This window comes from Sesamum indicum, linkage group LG7 (genome assembly GCF_026168435.1).
Source record: "Sesamum indicum cultivar Baizhima isolate 11 linkage group LG7, ASM2616843v1, whole genome shotgun sequence".
Taxonomy (NCBI): domain Eukaryota; kingdom Viridiplantae; phylum Streptophyta; class Magnoliopsida; order Lamiales; family Pedaliaceae; genus Sesamum; species Sesamum indicum.
The window spans coordinates 2,805,871-2,828,334 of NC_142663.1; the positions used below are offsets into that span (position 1 = coordinate 2,805,871).

At 29.5% G+C, this 22,464-nt stretch overlaps 1 protein-coding gene and 1 pseudogene across 1 annotated transcript; one reads left to right on the forward strand and one right to left on the reverse strand.

The window, feature by feature from the left end:
* Positions 1–538: 538 nt before the first annotated feature.
* Positions 539–1,261, reverse strand: LOC105179097 (uncharacterized). The gene has a single exon (XM_011102691.1). The coding sequence runs from the start codon at positions 1,259–1,261 to the stop codon at positions 539–541; it is 723 nt and encodes a 240-aa protein (XP_011100993.1).
* A 2,807-nt stretch (positions 1,262–4,068) lies between these two features.
* Positions 4,069–22,155, forward strand: LOC105179096 (presequence protease 1, chloroplastic/mitochondrial-like; annotated as a pseudogene).
* The last annotated feature ends 309 nt before the right edge of the window (positions 22,156–22,464 follow it).

Genomic DNA, 22,464 nt, shown 5'->3' on the forward strand with positions numbered 1-22,464 from the left:
ATATAAGCCAGAAGTATATGTTCTCATTCTTTCTAAAACTTGCTTCTCGCCAGTTTTATATGTTGTAAGGTACAGATATTCGATACCATTTTCATTCATGGTTTCAATATGAAAACCATTTTGTCGAATATCCTTGAAATTCAATAAGTTCCTTTGTGATTTACTAGAATATAAGGCATCATTGATATGTAATCTTGTTCCTTCAGGTAACAAGATAGTAGCTCTTCCGGAGCCTTCAATAAGATTACTAACTCCTGAAATAGTACTCACATTTGTTCTTGTCATTAACAAACTTGAGAAAAATTTCTTGTTTCTCAAAATTGTATGCGTAGTGGCACTATCAACAAGACAATGTTCCTTGTCATTGAGATTTGTAATGGCTTGATCGATTCTATATAAATGAAATAGATATATAATAAGTAAAAGAAACACTTCATTCATAAAATATAAAAACATTACTAGATAAAAAAAAATACCTTACAAATGAAAGTAAACATAACTAAATACTGGAAATATACTAATAACATTTGGGATAAATCTAATCAACAAGCATGTCGAAATCCTCAGTAATGTTTCCAAACTGTAAGGGCAACTCTGGGAGATTTTTGTCATCGTTTTCAATAGACTGGAAAAAATCTGATGCATCCATATGGGTATTGTCTGATATTCCAGCCTCAATAAGATTAGTCTCAACTTCTTTACCCTTTGCTTTCACAGAAGCCTGGTATAATTTGACTAGATGTTGTGTCGTACGACAGGTACGGGACCAATGTCTAGACATCCCACATCTATGGCAAAGATCTCCATTTGTAGTTTTCTCTTGTTGATTCTTTGCCTTGTTCCCATTGTTCATCTGAATATTGGGATTAATCCATGTATTACCACGACCATTACAGCAACCACGACCACGACTGTGACCGCCACAACCACGACCATAAGAATGGCCTCGTGGTGGGCCATGGTATCGACCACGCCCCTTTCGTGAAGAAGTAGCATTTGCTTCAGGCAATGCCGTTGAAATTTCATGAAGTGGTTTGGAACCAGTGGGTCGGGTGTGATGGTTATTCAACAAAAGCTGATTATTTTCTTCTGCAACAAGCAGGCATGAAATCAACTCTGAATAGATTTTGAACCCACGTTCCCTGTACTGCTGCTGGAGTACAAGGTTGGATGCATGAAAAGTAGAAAATATTTTTTCCAACATCTGTTCATCCGTCACATCTTCTCCACACAACCTCAATTTTGATACAATTCGAAACATTTCAGAATTATATTCAGCAATCGTTTTGAAATCTTGCAGTCGCAATTGTATCCACTCATATCTTGCACGTGGTAAGATTACAGTCTTTTGATGGTCAAATCGATCCTTTAAACTTTTTCAGAGTTGAAAAGGACTTTTGACTGTTAAATATTGAGACTTCAGAAACATCAAGAGCAACGAAATCCAATTTTGTGAGATTGGCCATTAAGCTACAACAAGTTAATATATACTTTTAGCATAATATTCAACATATACATAAAAGTAAAATAATATATATTACACATGATATAAAGTAAAAATGACATGAAATATTACTAACATTAAGTTACATATAAGTTACCATGTAATTAGTATGAATTATTTTGGCATGCATACATGAAATTAAATATATATAAGTTTGGCTTAAATCCTATAATGTTACAAATAGCAATTAAATGGTATTCATGCCAAAATTATTTTCTTAACAAATAAATTTTGTTGCATATACTAGCAAAACATGAAAAATACATACATGGGCATATGAAACAAAACTATGTTATCGAACAATTATCACAAATCAAATAAATAAACGAAGAAGCATCGGGCTTCTTGATCAAGCCATTATCTCAAAACACTTCAGGTGGTGAGAAAATTAAGCATATACTTATCATCGCTTCAGGGATGATATTGCACATAGTTGGTATAAAATATTTCACCTACTACTGGAGATGATTTTAACTCATTACTTACTTCAGGAAGCAATGAAATTTTATAGAACATATCCACTTCAGGGGATAAAATCAAGAATTGTATGCCTGCTTCTGGAGGCAATATCACATCCACTTCAGGGGATGAAATCGAGAATTTATATATATGTCTACTTCAGGAGACATTGAAATATATAATATAATTACTCATATTTTATTATGAAGAATCAAGAATAAAAGTAGCTATGATATTGTAGAGGTAAACAAACAAAGAATAAAAATTATACTGATAAAATTAACATTTTACCTTGATCGATCGTAATGTAACGTCGTGCTGATAACGTGTTATAAACTTAGAGAAATTCTAAGTTTATTGGCCTATCACTCTTAATAGAATATAAAGAAATAATATATGTATTTGTCCAACAAACTTTCTTATTCACTCCGAAATCTATTTACAAATGAAATACATGGTGGTATTTATAGACCACAAAAAATGTGGTTACAAAATACACCATAAATCATTATAATTACAAATCATAATGGGGGATACAAAAGGGTATAACATAATGGGTATTAAAAAAGAATATGAAGAGGTGTATGCATTCATATATACATATTATATATAATAGAAAAGAAATTAATTGGAGGACATCTCTGTTTGTATCTATGTAAGTATCTTTTTAGCTCCATAATTTGTTTATTTTATGTAATTATTTTATTTTTATGGTGTAACTCATCTTGAAACATTTTTTGTGGATGTGAACTTTTCTGGATCTGTGGTTGTTTGTGGATTTTTGGTTTGAATAGTGTGAATCTTTTGGCATGAGGAATGATAATTTTGATCATGAATCATACTTTTTGTGTCGGTATATACTTGTAGTGGTGACTTCAAGACTTAATTGCTTGAGTAAGGTTTGACCTGATCTATTATGTACTTTATTCTAAAATCATCATAACAAAGCATAACAAAGAACGAAGGTCTTGCTTAAAAGACTGTCATTTTTCTTTTGGGCGTCTGTTGTGTCTATAATGATTCATGCTCTTCTTAGTTATATGATGGCCTTCTTACTTATCTCTTTTAAGCATTGCATTGGTTGTTCGTATTTACGTGCAGACGTCTTGACTCTTGCCATATCGATGCATTTGACAGTTGGCTTGTATGAATGTTTTTTGACCACATAGGTGAGCAAGCTTGTGGACTTGTATAAGGGAAGTTCGGAGGAATGATCGTAGAAGGCGGTAGAGCTTGAGGGAGTCATCAACGCTTTAGAAGTAAGTCTGTTTGTAATTTTTATTAAAATTTCCAAATGACCCATAATAAACGTCCTCTTATGAACATGCAATAGTTTTGGTTGAGGAATCACAAACTTATCAGTTTTTCCTCATGCATGGTAACTACTAATGGAGTGTGTATAAAGTGGCAACTAGGAGGAATACTACAGCTGTGCTGGGAGGGCTGGGGCTTTGAAAACAATAACACACATGATGACTAAAGAAAGTAAAAAGTCTTTGCAAAGAATGGTGGTAAAAGGTTTTCTTGGCTCCCAATCTTCATTTCATGCATTAGACATGTTTCCTTTTATGAGTTTGTATTGTTATCTTGAAATCTTGATATTCATCACTTACATATGGTGCAGTACTTTTCTTTAAATCTAGCAAGTTTGTTCTTTTGAAAAATATTCTTGGATGATTTTTCAATGGTTTCCAATTGATATACTATTGTGGGCGTTCCTCATCTTTTTTATTGGGATGTACTTCAGTGTAATCTCAATCAAGTAAACAATATGTGCTCTTTATGGTATATTGAGTTTTGTGAGACATATTTGATTGTTGGAATGTCTGTGATAGTTTAGCATTTTGGGGTTAGACTCTTGGTTCAATTGAAATTACATAGAACTTCTCATATTCCAATTTTGATGCAAGGACCCAATAAACCATTTCAAATGTAAAGGATTTCTACCATTTTAAGTTTTTATTGGTCGTCTATTATACTATCAAACTACTTTTCTTTTGTTTTCTTTTTTCAAATACTATCAAAATACTTTTTCTTTCTTTGAGTTTATCAAGAGTGACAGTTGGTAATTTGACGAATAATTTTATGAAGCATAAGATTGAGACATGAATGTGCACTTGCGTTATGTGATTGTTGCTTTGAGTAAATGTGGAGTAGTTGAGGTCTAATTTCATGTATTTTAAATTGCTGGAAAAAGAGTTGGAATGTCTTTGCTTCCATTCAATCATAGGAGTTCTTGTGAAATCATATATGTTTTTCAAAACGCCGCCCGATTGATCCTTATTAGCCTAAATTGGGACATGCATCATTTTGAAAAATTCAAAGGCCATTCCCCGTAAAAATTTCTTTTAGCATGAATGAAAAAAAAAAAAAGAAAGAATAGCAAGAAAAAGGAAACTCACATATGCTCCGCTGGTTTAGGTCACTTAGTAACTGGGTAACTTCATCACAAATGTTGTTATTCACATAAAACGGTGACTAGAGCCATGAGCATGCAAAGCACTTTAGGTAAAATATTTTTTGGTTGAGTAACCGGGTGCCTTCACCACAAGTGTTGTCATTCGCGTCAAAAGACCGAAATACGGCCTAACGCAAGTCACGAGCAGAAAAGAAAAAAGAAAGGAAATAAAAGCCGTGACAAAACAAAAGGGGAAGAAAAAAGAAAAAAAAATCATTAGTGGCCAAAAAAAGAAAGAACAACAAAAATAGTCCCAACGTAGGCATAAATAAGGAGATAAAGGGTGTTGTGTTGAAGCGATGAGTATGGTGACATTTAGAAACCTATGATTTTGTGGAAGCTTGATTGTTCTACTCTCTACTTGGCAAGACAATGTTGTGATGTGATTGGCCTCTTACCCTCATTACGATAAGTTAGCATTTGCATTATGTATTGCATTTGTGTTTTAAGATTATTTGCACATAGGTTACATTTGTTATTGCGAATTATTGGCAGAATATTGGGAACATGTTTTTTGCAGTGTCAGACTTTTACTTGAGGCTGCATTGGTTTAAGGTTGGCGGAGTTTGATAAGCTTAGCTTTTACATATTTATAGTAGGGAATGATAGTATTTTATTTTGTCTAGGAGGCAATAACTTCAACAAATTTGCAACAGTCTTTTCCTTCTATTTTTGGTTTATATCATGTGTAAAAGCCTTTATTTTGACATGCTTTGCCTTATCTGACTACTATTTTTGGTTCGGAAGTGATAGATTCTGGCATTGATATTATTTTACCAATAAAACTGGGAATAATTATACTAACAAATGTTTGAGTGCTATATTATTATAGTTCTCTTTAATATTATGGACTGTTCCTTTTTAGATGGCCATATTAGCAGGGTGCAAGTTCAGTATATAGCAGCGGTGATGCTTATGAGGATCCTTCTCCCCCAAGGATAAAACTTTTTAACTATACCATAGTAGTCAGTGGCGCACGGCGCACAATGGCCCCAAGGGCACCTGGAGCCATGGCGCACGGCGCGCGCCTTTTCGAGGATGGCGCAAATAGTGATCTCTAGAACTTTTATGATTGGAAAGCTATGTTCTGTCATTGTTAGATGGGTTGGGAGGCCCCCATTATATTTTCTGGCATTGATGCATTAGTCTCTCAACTTGAATATTGCATGCATGTAGCTCTTGTGGTTATATTATTTGAGAAATCTTGTGCTGTAACTTATGAGTATGTTAATGATGTGTATGTGGTCTGCATTTTTCCTTGATTCCTTTACCTTTTTTGGTTTTTCTAAGTTTAGATGCAAATAATTAAAGTTGCAAAACAAACTCATATGAGATTACTTAATATAATCAAATAGTCATCCCTGAGAAATACATATTTAAATATGCAAAAATTGGATTTGCCGACGTTTTGCTGAATTACATAATAAATCTTCAATAACCTTTGTAGATCAAAGATTGACAAAAACACTGAATTAATGGAAAAAGACAGTGGAGCCAATTCGGGTTCAGGGTCGAGACCAATGTCCTCATGCGGTCGTCTTTTGGTTAATGATGGAACTGCGTGAGGCCTGGTGAGACGACAATAGTTTCGTGGAAAAAGCTCACATAAGCCACCTGGAGTAAGGCAAGTGGGTTTGGCCCATCAGCTTCTTGCCCATTTTCGGAAGCCTATCAGCAGCCAGTGTCTCAGCTACTGGTTCTGACTCCTATAGTGGCTTCTTCGAAGCAGCCGCCGGAGGAGAATGAAACGAAGTATCCCTAGCTCAAGCAGGGACAAACAGTTTCAGCACCGTTATTGAGAAAATCAGGCGAATATATGTGGTATGTTTCATGGATTACTGAGTTTAAGGGTAACTTATTGATTCAATTTGAATTTTAAAACTTATTGATAGTTTTGTACGTGAATATGCTATTTTGGAAGAAGTATAGTAGGTACATCTTATAGATGAATTTGTGCTAGAAAATTTAATATTTTATCGATTAGTAAAAGAATTCATGATTGTCAATTTTGTTTGATTATTGCTGATTATTTGGCGCAATTACGATATTGTTGGAATTTTGTTTTAATTTTACACTGTTAATTTATCGTAAATTGAACTTTTAGCACTTATTTAATTATTCAATATACATACTTGACAGATTCATGTTAGGCGAACTGAAAAGAGAGGCACACATTACAAATTTAATGTTTGCGATATGCTGATATATGCTTATTAATTGCTTACCTACAAAATTAGTTGGTAATTACACGATTATGCTTTTTTTTTTTTTCAATGTCATGATTTTATTTTGTGATGTGCGAAATTTGTAGGATCATGGAAGTAGTGAAGAGGAAGATGCTGCTCTGGATTATGCAATTAGCTCTCAATTTGAAGCTTGTTCTGCCTTACATTGACCATGCTTTCCCATGCAGAATATCTTGATATGTTTAAAACAAATTCACCTGCTGAGGAATCAAGAGTTGGCTCTAAGAAACTGCTGCCGAAGGGGATGACCTGAAAAAGAATTTGGAGACTGAGCATTCCCTGGGTTTTCTTGACCATTTAATGTTGGGAACCCCTGCTTCTCCTGTGAGAAAAATTGTGAGAAAATCCTGCTGGAGAGTGGTAAGGACGATACTCTTGTTGGTTGGGGGGTTGAAGTGAGCTCCTCCAGCCTCAGTTTAGTATTGGACTAAAAAAGATTTCCTTCATTAATGATATTGAGTTGGTGTTTGCTGCTTCTTCATCGCTTAGCTGCATTCCGTTATACAATCTGTTAGTTATTCTATTCATGTTTGGTGTTTACATTGATGATACTGAGTTGGTGTTTGCTGCTTCTTCATCGCTTAGCTGCATTCCATTGTACAATCTGTTAGTTATTCTCTTTCATTCTGACGCTGTAGAACATCAATGAATCCAATTGAGTTTTCGTTCTAATGCTTCAGTACATTGTAAGGAGTCCTATATTGTTATCATATCTTCATTAACTTGGTTTCTTCTCTGCTCCTTTTTCTCTTCTAAGTTTTGGAAATCTGAAATATTCTGATAAGAACTTTTTATGTTACAAGGGAACTGGATTTATGATATGGATCTCTTCGAGCCATTAAAATATTAGGAACATTTATAGGCATTTAAGCTAGAATAGCTAAGGAAGGCTCCAAAGCAGTCTTTGCTCATATAATCGAAAAATTTATTTTGAATAACCCACACCGTTTAACTATTGAGATGCAGGTAGCCATATCCAAGAAAGCTTCTCGTGATGAAGCAGCTGAGAAAGAAAACTTGGCAAAGGTGAGAGCTAGCATGAGCCAGGAGGATCTTGCTGAACACTATCGTGATGAGATGGTGACAATACTATAAATATTTTCTGTAAATTTCTTCTCTTTTTCTAATAAAGTTCATTGCTTCCAATTGTAGGTTGGTGATATCAATTGGATAAAGGTCTTGCAGCATGATCTATTCACAAATGATCTTTTATATGCTGAAGTTGTTTTCAATATGAGATCTTTGAAGTAAGAGCTTCTTCCTTTGGTACCATTATTCTGGTGAGATGGCAACTAGTAGTTGTTCCACAACCCACTTTTTGGAAACAACTGCATGTTTCATAGATATATTTCTTAAAAAGCTGTTAATTCTGTTAACTAAATCATTCCTAGAACCTCCTTTTTCCCCATAGGACCATTGTTGTGACAACCATCTGAGATGCCTTCTGTCCTGCAAAGAAAAAACCATATTTATAGATCAGTATCAGAAAATCAATCATCGTTGATCGCCTCCCCCCTCTTCATGTGATGGATGCAACTATGTCATGTCCATTTTATGTGTTATACCACTATCCTATCAATAAATACGGTACCTAAGCCTGAAAGGCCCATGTATATTACCTCCATCGTCAGCTACAACAGGGCAGTGTAGTCAGTCAAGCAGAATGACCCAAGCTCTTTAGTCTGAGGCTCGGTTTGAACTTTTTCGAGCCTGCAATTTTTTATTGTTTCTCTCTTGTTTTAGTATGATGGAAGTGTACATACTTAAGAAAAACCATAACAGCTTTGAAATCTTTTATGCTGTAATATCTGAAGAAAGAAACCTGGAGTATAATTGTTGAAACATAATGTTGTTACCAGTCTTGTAATGGAGATTTAGTTTTCAAGAAATAGAACCTCATGTGATATACTGAAGATAATTGGTTTTGCTTTCTGTTGGCTTTAGGAGTTTCATGGTAACTCTCATCACCAAATCAAACATTAAATTTATATGGTATGTGGTGTCAACAGCCAGTCATTGCTGGAGATGGGTACTAAAGATTTGGATTTTGTACAACTGAACCAATTAATTAGAAGAAAAGCTGGTGAGATATCACTATATCCTTTCACACCATCAGTTCGAGGGAAGGAGGATCTGTGCAGCCATATAATTGTTCGAGGCAAAGCTATGTCAGAACGTGTTGAAGATTTATTTACCCTGTTAATTTCTAGTATTTTTCTTTTTAATTTAACTACATGCAAATTTCGAACCTTACCATCGTCACTTTTGCATAAATAGTTTGTATAGCCATGACCCAAGGTATGGGCCATGGCTTAGTTGAAAAGTGTTGGTAGTTATTTTACAGGTTCATGTGTGCATATTTATATTCATTTCTTTTGTTCATGTTCTTTTTAAGCATGGTGCACTTCTCTATATGTTAGAAGTTTTAAGAAAGGGGACAAAGTGATAAGTTAACATCTTATGCAGGTCAGGGCTTGGTCCTCTATGTGGGTCTCGTTTTGTTCTGTTGCCTCGTGTTCTAGTTTTGATCTTATTGAATTAACTGGTAGGTTTTGTCATTTTCTAAAGAAACCAACTGCCTCAAGCTCAATGGGACAACAAGCTTTGGTCCTCAACTATTACTTTCCTTATCAAATTTATCAGAAATAGCTGAAGATTGATTCGGTTGTTGAAATTGTCAATTTGGTCAATCGTCTTCTTCAAGATGTTCAATTGACGGACCAGAAGCGTTTTAAGCAATTTGTTTCTCAAAGCATAGCAAGAATGGAGATTGATCTCTGACAGAACTGAGACTAATTTGCCTTCTTCGACTAAGTCATGTTAATTATTGATTTCCATAATAGTTTATGAGGCAAGTGGACATAGCATTGCATTGCAAGGATGGATGCTAAGCTCAATGTTGCTTGTTGGATCTCTGAACATATGGTTGGTGTCAGGTTTATGTGTTTGGAGTCTAATTTTCACATTTGATATTTGGAAAGCATGTTGATGTTGTATAGTATTATGAGACGCATCACCATCGGTTATATGGTTAAGCATTTGCTAGCCATTGACTGAATTTTAGAAACTTGGCTATAAACCATGATTGGTGTTTCGTTAATTGTGGGAAGTTGGAGCATATGTGAGTTTTGTTTTGAATTAGCTTTGCTGCTTTGATAGATAACATTATTGTTAACATTATACACTAGTATGCACTCTTTCACTTGATTATAGAAACCTGGCAAGATTAATCCATTATGTTTCTTGGCATCTATTTATGCATGGATGTAGCCCAATCCATTTTAAGACAAACATCAAGATTCTTTCATGTGTGGAACTTTGTAATGGAGATAGGAAAAGAAACAATTAGTACTTTAGTAACCATGAACGATGGTGACCACCAATCATTGCTCTCCATCATGCAAGTACAGTTGGTGCTTGTGTGGAGTATTTAGGATTAATGTTTCTAATTGTTGTTTGTTGCCTAATATTTGAAGTACTTTTCAGGTGGAGCAACGAACCACAAATTCAGATAATTTCCAAGAGGCGATCCCCAAGGCAAAGAAACATCGAAACAAAATACAGCATGGATGGTGTTTTGGAAAATAAGATTTACGACTTATATGACCTTTATGTTGAGGTAATATATCAGCTTTTAATACCTCCGTTCGATGAATATTGTTGTACTGATATACCTAACTTGCTAATTTCATTCCAAAACTTGAAGAAGATTCAGGCTCGCCAATCACAAAGCTGTATGAAGAGGTAAGTGGCATATCTGTGGTCGAGAATAGGTCCATTGTTTATGTGGAGGAACATAAATGCATTAATCTACATAGGAAAGTTGTGCACTGTGACCCTGTATTTTCTCATATATTCCTCTTATTAGTTAGTCTCTTAAGTAAGAAATTGAAATGTTTGAACCTGCATTTTACCTCCTCCACGTAGATGTTACCACACACTGATACTGAAGTTATTCGTTCCTCCTATTTTGCAAGGGGGTTTTCACATTTCCCCTGGATTATATCTAGTAAGTTTCAAAAACTTTAGTCTGGATCCTATAGTAGGAGATGAATCTCATTTTAGAGTGTGGAAGACAGAACCAGTATTTGTTGCATCATTTGTGTTGCCACTAATACAGAATTGACATGGACAATGGCATTACTGAGAACGAAAATAGAGTTGCAGTGTAAAACATGGGAATGTAAAATAGGGATGCCCAACAATTTGCTTGATTCTGTTGCTTTTTTAAATTCAGGAACACCACCTCCTATTAGCACACTAAAAAAGTACTTTAGTTGTTCAGTTAGTGTTTTCTTTTTTAATATTTTTGAGTAATAGAATAATTATTAACTTATCCACATGAGTTGTGTATAACTGATTTTTGATTGTATGGTTAAAATATTCTCTTTTTTTCTTTCTTTTGAAATTGGATCTGTTTTGTTAACTAACTATAAGATTAATGATAATTGGTTTAAAATAGAATGTAGGGTTAAAAAATGGATTTTGCACCCCTAATTATGATAGATTTAAAAAATTTAACTCCATCATAACGTATTTTCATGGTCATTTTCATTTTGATCTTTATTTAGGCAATAATAGTGACGCAGTACCATTATTGTAAAATTTCTTTCATTTTGAGATTATTTTCTTTCCTTTCATTTAATTAAAATATATTGGATATGTTTAACTAAGTAGTTATTAAACTTGAGGGGATTAGGATTATCATTTTAATGGGTTACAACTTATTGTAGCTATATATTCTTTTATGCACAATTCAATTGTTGCAATCATTTAGTTTATTTATCTTCTTTTTTATTTAGTTAAATAAAAATAATAAAAAAATTCAATTGTTTGAATTAACCTTTCATATGTATGTAATGAGGTCAATAGTGAAAATAAAGTCTAAATTCATTTTTGAGTGTTTCGTTTTGCGTTGTAGAGATAGAGAGAGAAAATAAGAGATATGTTCTGAAAATTGGTGTATGTTTTGATTTCTTTTTGTGTAACTTAAAATATTTTTGGAGGGAAAAAGTTCTCTGTTGATTTGTTAAATTATATCCCCTTTATATGTAATTTATATTTGTTGTTGGGTTGAAATGTATATATTATGTGTGGTAAATAAGTTATTAAATTTTATTTTTTTGAAATAATATATATTTTATAAATTATATTATTTATAATTAATCACATCACTTTCACTATAATTAATTATTAATTAAAACATGAATACCACTTCTTTTAACATAATAAATAAATAGTTATTTCTTTATGTATTTTGTGACTAATTATTGAAATAAATGAACATGCCAAAAAGAAAAAGGTTCCATGGAAAAGTTCTATTTTGTAAAAATTATAAAATTAGTGATAGAACATCGGGCATAAAATTTCATGATAAAATTCGTACTATTTAGCATATTACTTTTATTATTTATGAGTATGTATCCCTATTTAGCATCTAATGATAACTGGTTTAAAATAAAATGTAAGGTTAAAAATGGATTTTGCTCTTTAAATTAAACATCTTGCATAAGTTATATAACTGATAGATTCAAAAATTTTAACTCCATCATCATATTTCAAAAATGTGTTTTCAGATCATTCTCATTTTTATTTATTTCAAACTAAGAACTTTATTTAGGCAATAAAAATGATGGAATATAAGTAGTGTAAAATTATTTTTAGTTTTAGATTATTTTCTTTCCCATAAAATTTATGTATTGGATATATTTTATTAACTAGTTATTTATTAAGTTTGAGGGATTACAATTATTTTTTATAATTATTTTAAAAGAATTGTAACTTATGGTAGCTGTATTTATTTAAAATTTTCTATCTTTTAGTTAAATAAATAGAAATAAAAAAAAACAATTGTTTGAATTAAACCTGTCGTAATGAGGTCAATTAGAGAAATAAATTAAATGAACTGTTACTCTTTTTGGAGTGTTTGTTTTGCATTATGGAGATAGAAGAAAAAAATAGAAATAAATTATGTCTTGAAATTAGTGTTTGTTTGAATTTATTTTTGAAATAAACTTAAATATGTGTTGTATGTGTAGTTTTGTTTTTGGATGAACAAATTTCACTGTTAATTTGTTAAATTATGTCCCCTTTATATAATTAGTGTTAATTTATATTTGTAGGTGCATTGAAACATATATCATGTGTTAAACAAGTTATTAAATTTTATTTTTTTAAAATAATAATTAAATTATTAATCACATCACTACCTAATTATATCTTTTTTATTTTGTCACGAATTATTGAAATAAATGAACATGCCAAGAAAATACGATTATTTTGTAAAAATTATAAAATTTGTGATAAAATACTGTGCAAAAGTATATTGACTTGATTTGCATGGTTAGTGTTTGGTAAAATCCGTATATGCATTTGATATAATCATTAGATTTATAACTTTAAATTCTATCATCATTTTAAATTAAATTGTTTTGTATATTTTAGGTCACTATCTATCACGTATTTAGAGTTCATGCCTTAAATCAAATATTTTGGTAAAATTATATAATCGATAGATTTAATCATATTTGTAAACTGTATTGGTATGATCATTCTCATTTTACCTTTAGAGAACAACATATATTTATCTGAATTAAAACTTTATTTAGGCAATTAAAATGAGAACTTTTTCTGAACTTTTTGCTAAAAAGTTATATTTTAGTAGTATAAACATACCAAATTAAAATTTTCATACGAATCGAGTATGCTATTGTGTTGATAGTGCTATTATAAGGTTTATGGTAATTAATTTTTGATTGTCATAATATTAAGTCGTTATTTTCTGATATATTTATTATTTAATTAATTTTTACTCGTATTAGAAGATATTAAACAAATTAAATAATAAAAAATTTACTTAATATTTAAATTTTCTTTCATGTGCAAAGTTCTAGTATTTTTATTTAGGCAAAATTATAAAATCGGTCCCGTAAGTATGGGGGTGGCATAATTGGGACCAAAAACACGGACGTGTTTAAGTATTTTCCCGCCTAAAGCCACATCATTCACCACGCAAGCTCCTACGTGTTTAAGTTGCGCACGTTATGTTGAAATCCTAAGCCCCAATTATGCCACCCCGTTGCTACCACTATTGCAATTTTGCCTTTTTTTTTTATTTATCTAGTTTATCTTACTTAATGAATAAATTGACAAATACTTGTTATAATTGAAGACAATTAAAGAGAATAAAATGAGGTGTACAAATAATTTGCTTATATACAAAAGAAAATAATAACACAAAAAAGAATGACATTGATACATGAGTGCATCAAAAACAAAAAGACATAATACATAAAATTCCCCTGCTCTAAAATTTTTTCAAAAAAATCTTTTGTTAGGAGAATAGGATAGAAATCTCCTTCTGTATTCTAAAACTCAGCAACATTCCATTAGTAATTAATGGAAGGTGCATTTTTGCATTTTACCCTTTTTTTAGGTATTTTTCACTAAAATGTCTTTTATTTTATTTTATTTTGTTTTTGCATTTTTTTATAATTTAAATTAAAATATTAAATTATATTTAATATATTTAATATTAAATATAAATTATATGATATTTAAATTCAAATAATTTTATAATTGTTAACTTTTAAATCTAAAATTATTTTAAATTAATTAAAATATATATTTAATTTAAATTAAAATATTAAATTATATTTAATATATTTAATATTAAATATAAATTATATGATATTTAAATTCAAATAATTTTATAATTGTTAACTTTTAAATCTAAAATTATTTTAAATTAATTAAAATATATATTTATATTATAATAATTATTTAAAATATTCTTAATTAACTAAAAAATATTTTCATTAATATAATTAAAATTAATTAAAAAAATAGAACAATTTCATGCCTTCAATTTTAGTTTTCGTCTTCGAAGAGATTAGGTTCAGACACAACATCCGAACATGTTTGTCATTGATTCATCGCCGTCCGATCAAATTTCGGTCTCAGAGACGATTCTAACGAGATTGACATCACTCAAATTGGTAAAGAATTCACGAAGATATAATTAAAATAATAAATTATATTTAATTTATTTAATATTAAATATAAATTATATTATATTTAAATTCAAATAATTTTATAATTGTTAACTTTTAAATCTAAAATTATTTTAAATTAATTAAAATATAGATTTATATTATAATAATTATTTAAAATATTCTTAATTAACTAAAAAATATTTTTATTAATATCATTAAAATTAATTAAAAATTAAAAAAAAGAAAAATCAAACAATTTCATGCCTTCAATTTTAGTTTTCGTCAATCGAAGAGATTAGGTTCAGACACAACCTCCGAACATGTTTGCCATTGATTCATCGCCGTCCGATCAAATTTCGGTCTCAGAGACGATTCGACTGACATCACTCAAATTGGTAAAGAATTTACGAAGATATAATGATCTTAATAAATCGTATTGCCGTAGCGGAGATGGTGGTGGGGTAGTTAGCTTTTTTTTTTTTGGAATTTAATAATAATTTTTAAAATTTAAATTTAATAAGTTAAATAATTTATTGAATTTAAACTTTTTATTTTTTAAAATTGAACGATTGAAATTAATTGATTAGATCATTAATATTTGTTCAAAGAAGAGCGCTCATTAAAATAAGAAATAATATATATTAAGTGTATAACAATCATTTTCAAAAAAAATTAACACCGTTAGTTGAATTTAACAGAGAGGAGGTGATTGATTTAAGTTTTATAAAACACTGGGGAGCTTTTCACCTATTCTCATAATAGGAGAGTTTTTTTATACATTTTGTCCAAAACAAGAAGAATGACATCTAACATATGTGACACTCTGTTTCATCTTATTTGTATACAATCCCATATTTCAAATCCCATTTTTCTTTGTTATATTAATCAACAAATTATTTACATGCCTTATCTTATTCTCTTTAGTTGTCTTTTGCCGTAGCAACAAAAATTAGTCAATTTGTTCATTCTCTTAAAAATATTTATTCTTATGAAAAATGACCATCTTTTTTGTAGAAAAAAATATTTTAATACACATAAAATTAATTAAATAAACTGAAATAGATAAATGAATAAAAGTACTACAACTTTGAGCATGTTGTGTGAAATTTTTATTGTTTAGTTTTTTTAATCTTATAATAAGAGTAAGAGCTAATTAAATAATAAAATATCAAAGAATATTTTAACCATTATGAATCAGAAGATAACAGTATGAAATCTTAATAAATAGCACCACCACCAACATATTCAATTTTTTTAAATATAAATAATGTTTTAATTATAAATGAAAGTGCCAGTGATGTGACAATGTTTTAATGAATAATTAATTATAAATAATGTTTTAATGGGATTGGAAGTGATGTGACTAATTTTACATAATTAATTATTTATGAAATATATATTTAGCTTTTTGAAAAAATAAAAATTAATAATTTATTTACCACACAAATATAATTATATGAACATGTAAAATTTTATTCATCTGGAAACATACACTATATATATTTTAATCTGTTTTTAGTTATCTAAAAGAAAATTCCAAACATATTTATTTTTTTCTTTCCACCACAACAAAAAACATATGTAAGAGTCCATTTAATTTAGACTCTAAATAAAATAACGGATAACGCTAATCGACCTCATTACATACATGTGGTCATTTCATTCAAACTATTGTGTTTTTATTATTTTTATTTATTTAATTAAAAGAGAAGATAAATAAACTAAATAATAATACAATTTAATTGTGCATAAATAGAAAATTTTAAATAAATATAGCTATTATAAGTTTAAAATGATTATTAACTAGTGACAAAAGATTGTGCATTAAATTTCATTTGAAACAATTGATACCACATATATAATAACAATTCTAGTGAAAGAGTCGAGGAGAGACAAAAAGAAATAATTAACTAATTGTTAAATGCATAATTATTTAATTATAAATAATATTTTAATTATAAATGGAACTGGCAGAACGATTTAATTAAAATTAATCATAAATAATGTTGTAATGATTAATTGTAAATAATTAATTATTTATGAGATATACCATTATTTTTTGTAAAAACTAAAATTTAATAATTTATTCACCACAAAAATAAAATAAAAATAAATTTTGTCCCTCTGAAAAGATAACTAAACTTACAATATATATTTTAATCTTTTTAGTTCTAAATTAAAAAATAAAATATACCTATTTATCTCAATTTTTCTCTCTACAACACAAAATAAACACTCCAAAAATAAAACAAAAATATGAAAGAATTTAAATAAAATAAATAATAACACTAATTAACCTCATTGCGTATATGAACTTTATTAGGAGGAGGTTCCATTCCTGTCAAGATTACAAGGTAATAAGCTCATTTTTTTCCCTAATCAAATTTTTTGTTAATTTTATTTGAATTTTTTAAATGAATTTAGTTTTGTAGAGAGAAGGGTCTGCCCAGTCAGCATACAAGCCACGTACACTCCCATGTGGCAGGACACGTGGTTAATTGACCGGAAATTGGACCAACTAATTTACACATTAGTAAATTCCAGGTAAATTTAAAATTTTGGCCAGAAAAAAAACAGTGAAAAACCCTCAATGGACTAAATCTAATCAATTTTGCAAGTTACTGGAGTTAATAAAAAATAGGGACAAAATGCATAAAATCCCCCTGTATTTTTAAAAGTCTGCAAAAAGCACCCCCCCTGTTTTCAGAATAGGCTAAAACCCCCCTCCTGTTTTGTTTTAATCAGCAAAAAACCCCCATTCTGTTAGCAATTAACGGGAAGTGGAGAAGACGCGCGTATGTTGCGTTTGGTAGTCTTTCTCTGTGGTTTAGGTTGATATTTAATGATTTTTTGTACCAAAATACCCCTCTATAGGTCTATATAACATACAAAGGGGTTTCTTGCTTGTTTTATGTATTATTTTTGTCATTTCTCACCTTAAAAAATAAATTAAATTTTGCCATATTAAATTTAAATTGAAATATTAAATTAAATTATATTTAAATTCAAATAATTTTGTATTTGTTAATTATTAAATCTAACTAATATTTTTAATTAATTAAAATATATATTTAATTACAATAATTATTATTAATTAGCCAAAATATTTAATTATTATAATTATTTAAAATATTCTTAATTAACTAAATTATATTTTAACTAATATAATTAAAATTAATTAAAAAATTAAAAAAAAAGGTGGGGATTTTCGCCCCTTTTTCGCCGGAAACTTAAACTTAGAAATAAGTTTCCGGCGCCATCCGGATGAAGTTTTAACGGCAAATGGTACCATTCGAATTCTCTCTTTAAGACGCACATTTACATACCTTCAATTTGAGTTTTCGTCAATCATAGAGAGTGGGCTCAAGTCACGATCTCCAAACATATTTTTCGTCGATTCGTCTCCGTCCGATCGAATCTCGATCTCAAACCACCACCATTAGACTCGTCTCTTCAATACGATTCTAACGAGACCGGCCTCACTCAATTTGATAAAGAATTTACGAAGATACAATAATTTAATAAACTTTTGTCCGCCGGCGACAAAATTGAAGCGGGGAAGGGGAAGCCGGGGGTGGGGGGTTGGGGGGGCTATGGGGGTAGGGTGGGTAGTTATTTTTTTTTTTACATATATAATAATAATATATTTTTAAATTTATAAAATTATTTATATATAATATAAGTTAAATAATTTTTTGAATCTAGACCTTTTATTTTTTTAAAATCTAACGATCGAGATTAATTGATTAGATCTAACGATCAATATTAGATTAAAGAAGATCCAACGGTCATTAATATAAGAAATAATATATAATAAGTAAGGGTATAACAGTTATTTTTTAAAAAATTAACACTGTTAGTTGGATTTAACGGAGAGGGGGCGATTGAGTTTAGTTTTACAAAACACAGTGGGGCTTTTAGCCTATTCTCATAACAAGGGGGTGCTTTTTGCAGACTTTTTAAAACACAGGGGGGTTTTATGCATTTTGTCCAAAAAATAGACATACTTATATGATTAAATTAAAATTAAACATACTTATTAACGAATTAAAAAAATATTTTTTTCTTTTAAATACATGTAGCTATGATAAGTTGCACCCATTAAAATGATTATTCGAATCCCTCAAACTTAATAAATAATTAGTTGACAAAATATACTCAATTGAATACATACTTCGATTAAATGAACACGAATAAATAATCTCAAAATAAAAAAAGTTCTACAATGCTTATAATATTTATTATTATTACCTTAAATGAAAATGATATTTTTTAAATATGATGATAAAGTTAAATTTCAAATCTATAATTTTAATAAATTATAAAAAAAGAGTTCTATAATATTTTGTCTAACAACTTTCATACTCCGCTTGTTACAAAATAGAACTTTTTGTCTAACAACTTTCATTTTTTTATGTTATACTTTTCTTTCATATATCAGCAAATTATTTGTACACCTTATTTTATTCCCTTTAGTTGTCTTCTATCATAGCAATAATTCATTCATTTATTTTTATGTAAAATGACCATCTTTATACAAAAATATATTTTTATGTACATATAATATCAATTAAATAATCTGAAATAGATAAATAAATAAATAAAAGCACTAAAAAATTTTGCGCGTGAAGAAATTTAAATATTAAGTGAATTTTTTATTCTTTAAATTTCTATATCAATTAATCGTGTAATAAGAGTAAGAACTAATTAAATAATAAATATATCAAATGATATTTTAACCACTTAATATTATGACAAGCAAAAGTTAATTACCATACGAGATGGAACCTTAATAAAAAGCACTAGCAACAGTAGCATACTAAATTTGTGTGGATAATGGTATGGTTATACTACTCAAAAATATTAATAAATTTGAAAGGTACTTATAGTATGCCATTTTGATTACCTAAACAAAATTTTTAGTTTTGAATTCAATAGAACAAATACATATATGCTATTCTCTAAAAGTAAAATGAGAATGCATACAAATACACTTTTCAAGTATGATTAAATCTATCAATGATATAATTTAAGTGAGATATTTAACCTAAGTTGTGAACTCCATTTTAACCCTACATTGTATTAATAGGTGTACTTTCGTGGTGACATAAAACATACAAAATAATTTAATTTAAAATAATGATAGAATTTAAAATTTTAAATCTAATGATTATATCAAAATACATATAAAAATTTTAACCAACCATTAACCACACAAATCAAGTTTATCGACATTAAAATAAACATTATATACTAAATTATGCATCTCAATAGGGATATATACTCATAAATACTATAAATAATATGCTAAATAGTTTGAACTTTATGCACGATATTCTATCACTAATTTTATAATTTTTACAAATTTTAAAGTGTTTACAACTTATTTTTTCGGCATGTTCTTTTATTTCAATAATTATTGACAAACTACATAAAGAAATAATTATTTATTTATTATGTTACTAAAAGTGGTAGTGATGTTTTAATTAATAATTAATTATAGTGAAAGTGATGTGATTACTTATAAATAATATGATTTGTGAAATATATATAATTATTATGAATTATTTACCACACATATAATTATATATAATGCAATTCACCAACAAATATAAATACATAATGGTAATATAATTTAACAAATCAAAAGTGAATTTTGTCCCTCCAAAAATATTTTAAGTTACGTCAAGAAATAAATTAAAACATACACCAATTTTAAAAAGTGAAAAGAGTCTTTCAGTTTAGACTTTATTTTCACTAATTGACCTCATTAATTACATATGTAAGGTAAATTCAAACAATTAAATTTTTTATTATTTTTATTTAATTAAATAAAAGACGAAATAAATAAACTAAATAACTGCACAATTGAATTGTGCATAAAAGAATAGAAATTTTAAACAAATATAGCTACAATAAATTATAACCCATTAGAATGATAATTCTAATCCCCTCAAGTTTAATAAATAACTAGTTAACAAAACATACCCAATACTTTTTAATTAAATGAAAGGGAAGAAAATAACCTCAAAATGAAAGGAGTCTAACAATACTGATAGAAAGTCAATATTATTGCCTAAATAAAGTTCCTAATTTGAAATAAATAAAATGAAAATGACCATGAAAATATGATAAAGTCAAATTGTAAGCATTTTAACCAAACACTAACCATACAATCACAAGTTTATCGACATTAAGATTTTGTGAAACTAATGGTAACCTTGTCCCCCAAGCATGATTTAGTCCCGTCAGAAACATGAACAACAATTTTGGTTGTCCAAACAGATGTAGGGTTCTACAAATTTCTTTTGATTGATACAATAGTTTAAAATTTAAGAGTTGACTGTTTAATTTCAATAACTATACGATAATTGTGGACAACAGACCCCCAATTTAATCAAGTATGATCCTTGTATTAAATACCAAATTAGTGATGAGATCATGTTCTTTTGTTAAACAAATCAAATCAAGTCCAAAAGAGAGTGTTGTTAACTTTGAATAATCGAAGCGCATTCCTTAAGCACCTGAGGTTTGCTTCCAAAGAACCACCTAAGGTCCCTCCATTGATGGCACCTTTAAACATTTGGTTTAAACAAAAATAAAACCTAAATTGTTGTGCAGAAAGAAAAGGCTACCAAGTAACATAGAAATGAACAGCAACACACTTAAAAGACAAAGCAACAGACCCAAATATGACTGGCATTTGCCTATTGTTTCTTATCGAGAGAAAAACCTCACCTCTTGACCTCACGTTTTACTCTTTATGTCTATTTCTGGACCCTGATCCAATATACCCATTTTAACAACTATGCAAGTCAAACCTTCTCTTGAGAAAATTGACATTAACATTTTTTATTGGCAAATGGTTATTCACCTCTGTGCCATTCTAAGAGCAACTAACACATCAAGAAATTAAAGTATGAGAATCTAATCAAAATGAGCTGCATTGTAATCATAACAATCATCAAGGAAGTACTACTCAAGATAAGTATCGAAAATAGCCAAAATCTTGCAACAAGTAAAAAATGCTAACCTTGAATCCACCATTTGGTGCCAATACATTTCCACAAAAAGCTTCAATTGCTATTTGGTTTCCTGTAAATCACTAATCTGCACCAATAAAAAGAAGGGGTTGACCCCCTTCACACAAGTTTTGTACAAAGGCTATCCTTCGTTACCTCAGTTATAATTATGCAATGCATTCACATTTTCATATGGCTTTAAAACTAACGCATAGCATTAAGAAAAAGCCAGAACACATCATACTACAACAAAGTATATGCAACTGGGAACAAATAAAATATAACCAAACCTTCCGTCAGCCAAATAAACCAAATATTGCATTCGCAGCATATGCAAATATGTTTTGTTAATTTCATAATGCTGATTGAGTGTTGTAGTGGTGATGGTGATGTTGACAATGGGGTGATCTTCAAGTGTCAATGTTGGACAATGGTGTATATTCCAGAGAAACTAGACATCAACTTGGTTTAAGTTTAAGTTGCTTACTTCAGATAAAAAATGATATAGCACAAAACAGAACTCTAAATACAAATACAATATCATGCCAAATAAGAAATATTCACTATGAGACAACGGTTTACCCTGTCTAGTACCAAAGTCAATCTAAGTGGAGTATATGCAATAATATATCGCACAATATCTCCACAACCTGAGTTTTGCAACAAAAATCAACATTGAACCCCCCCCCCCCAAATTTGTTGCTATTTCCTCTAAATCCCACCTAAATCAGTAATGCCTATAATGTTTTCCAAATGTAAAGATCTGCTAGACACTTAAATC

Coding starts and splice junctions, on each gene's coding strand:
- LOC105179097 (XM_011102691.1), bottom strand. CDS start 1,261: ATGTTTCGAATTGTATCAAAATTGAGGTTGTGTGGAGAAGATGTGACG.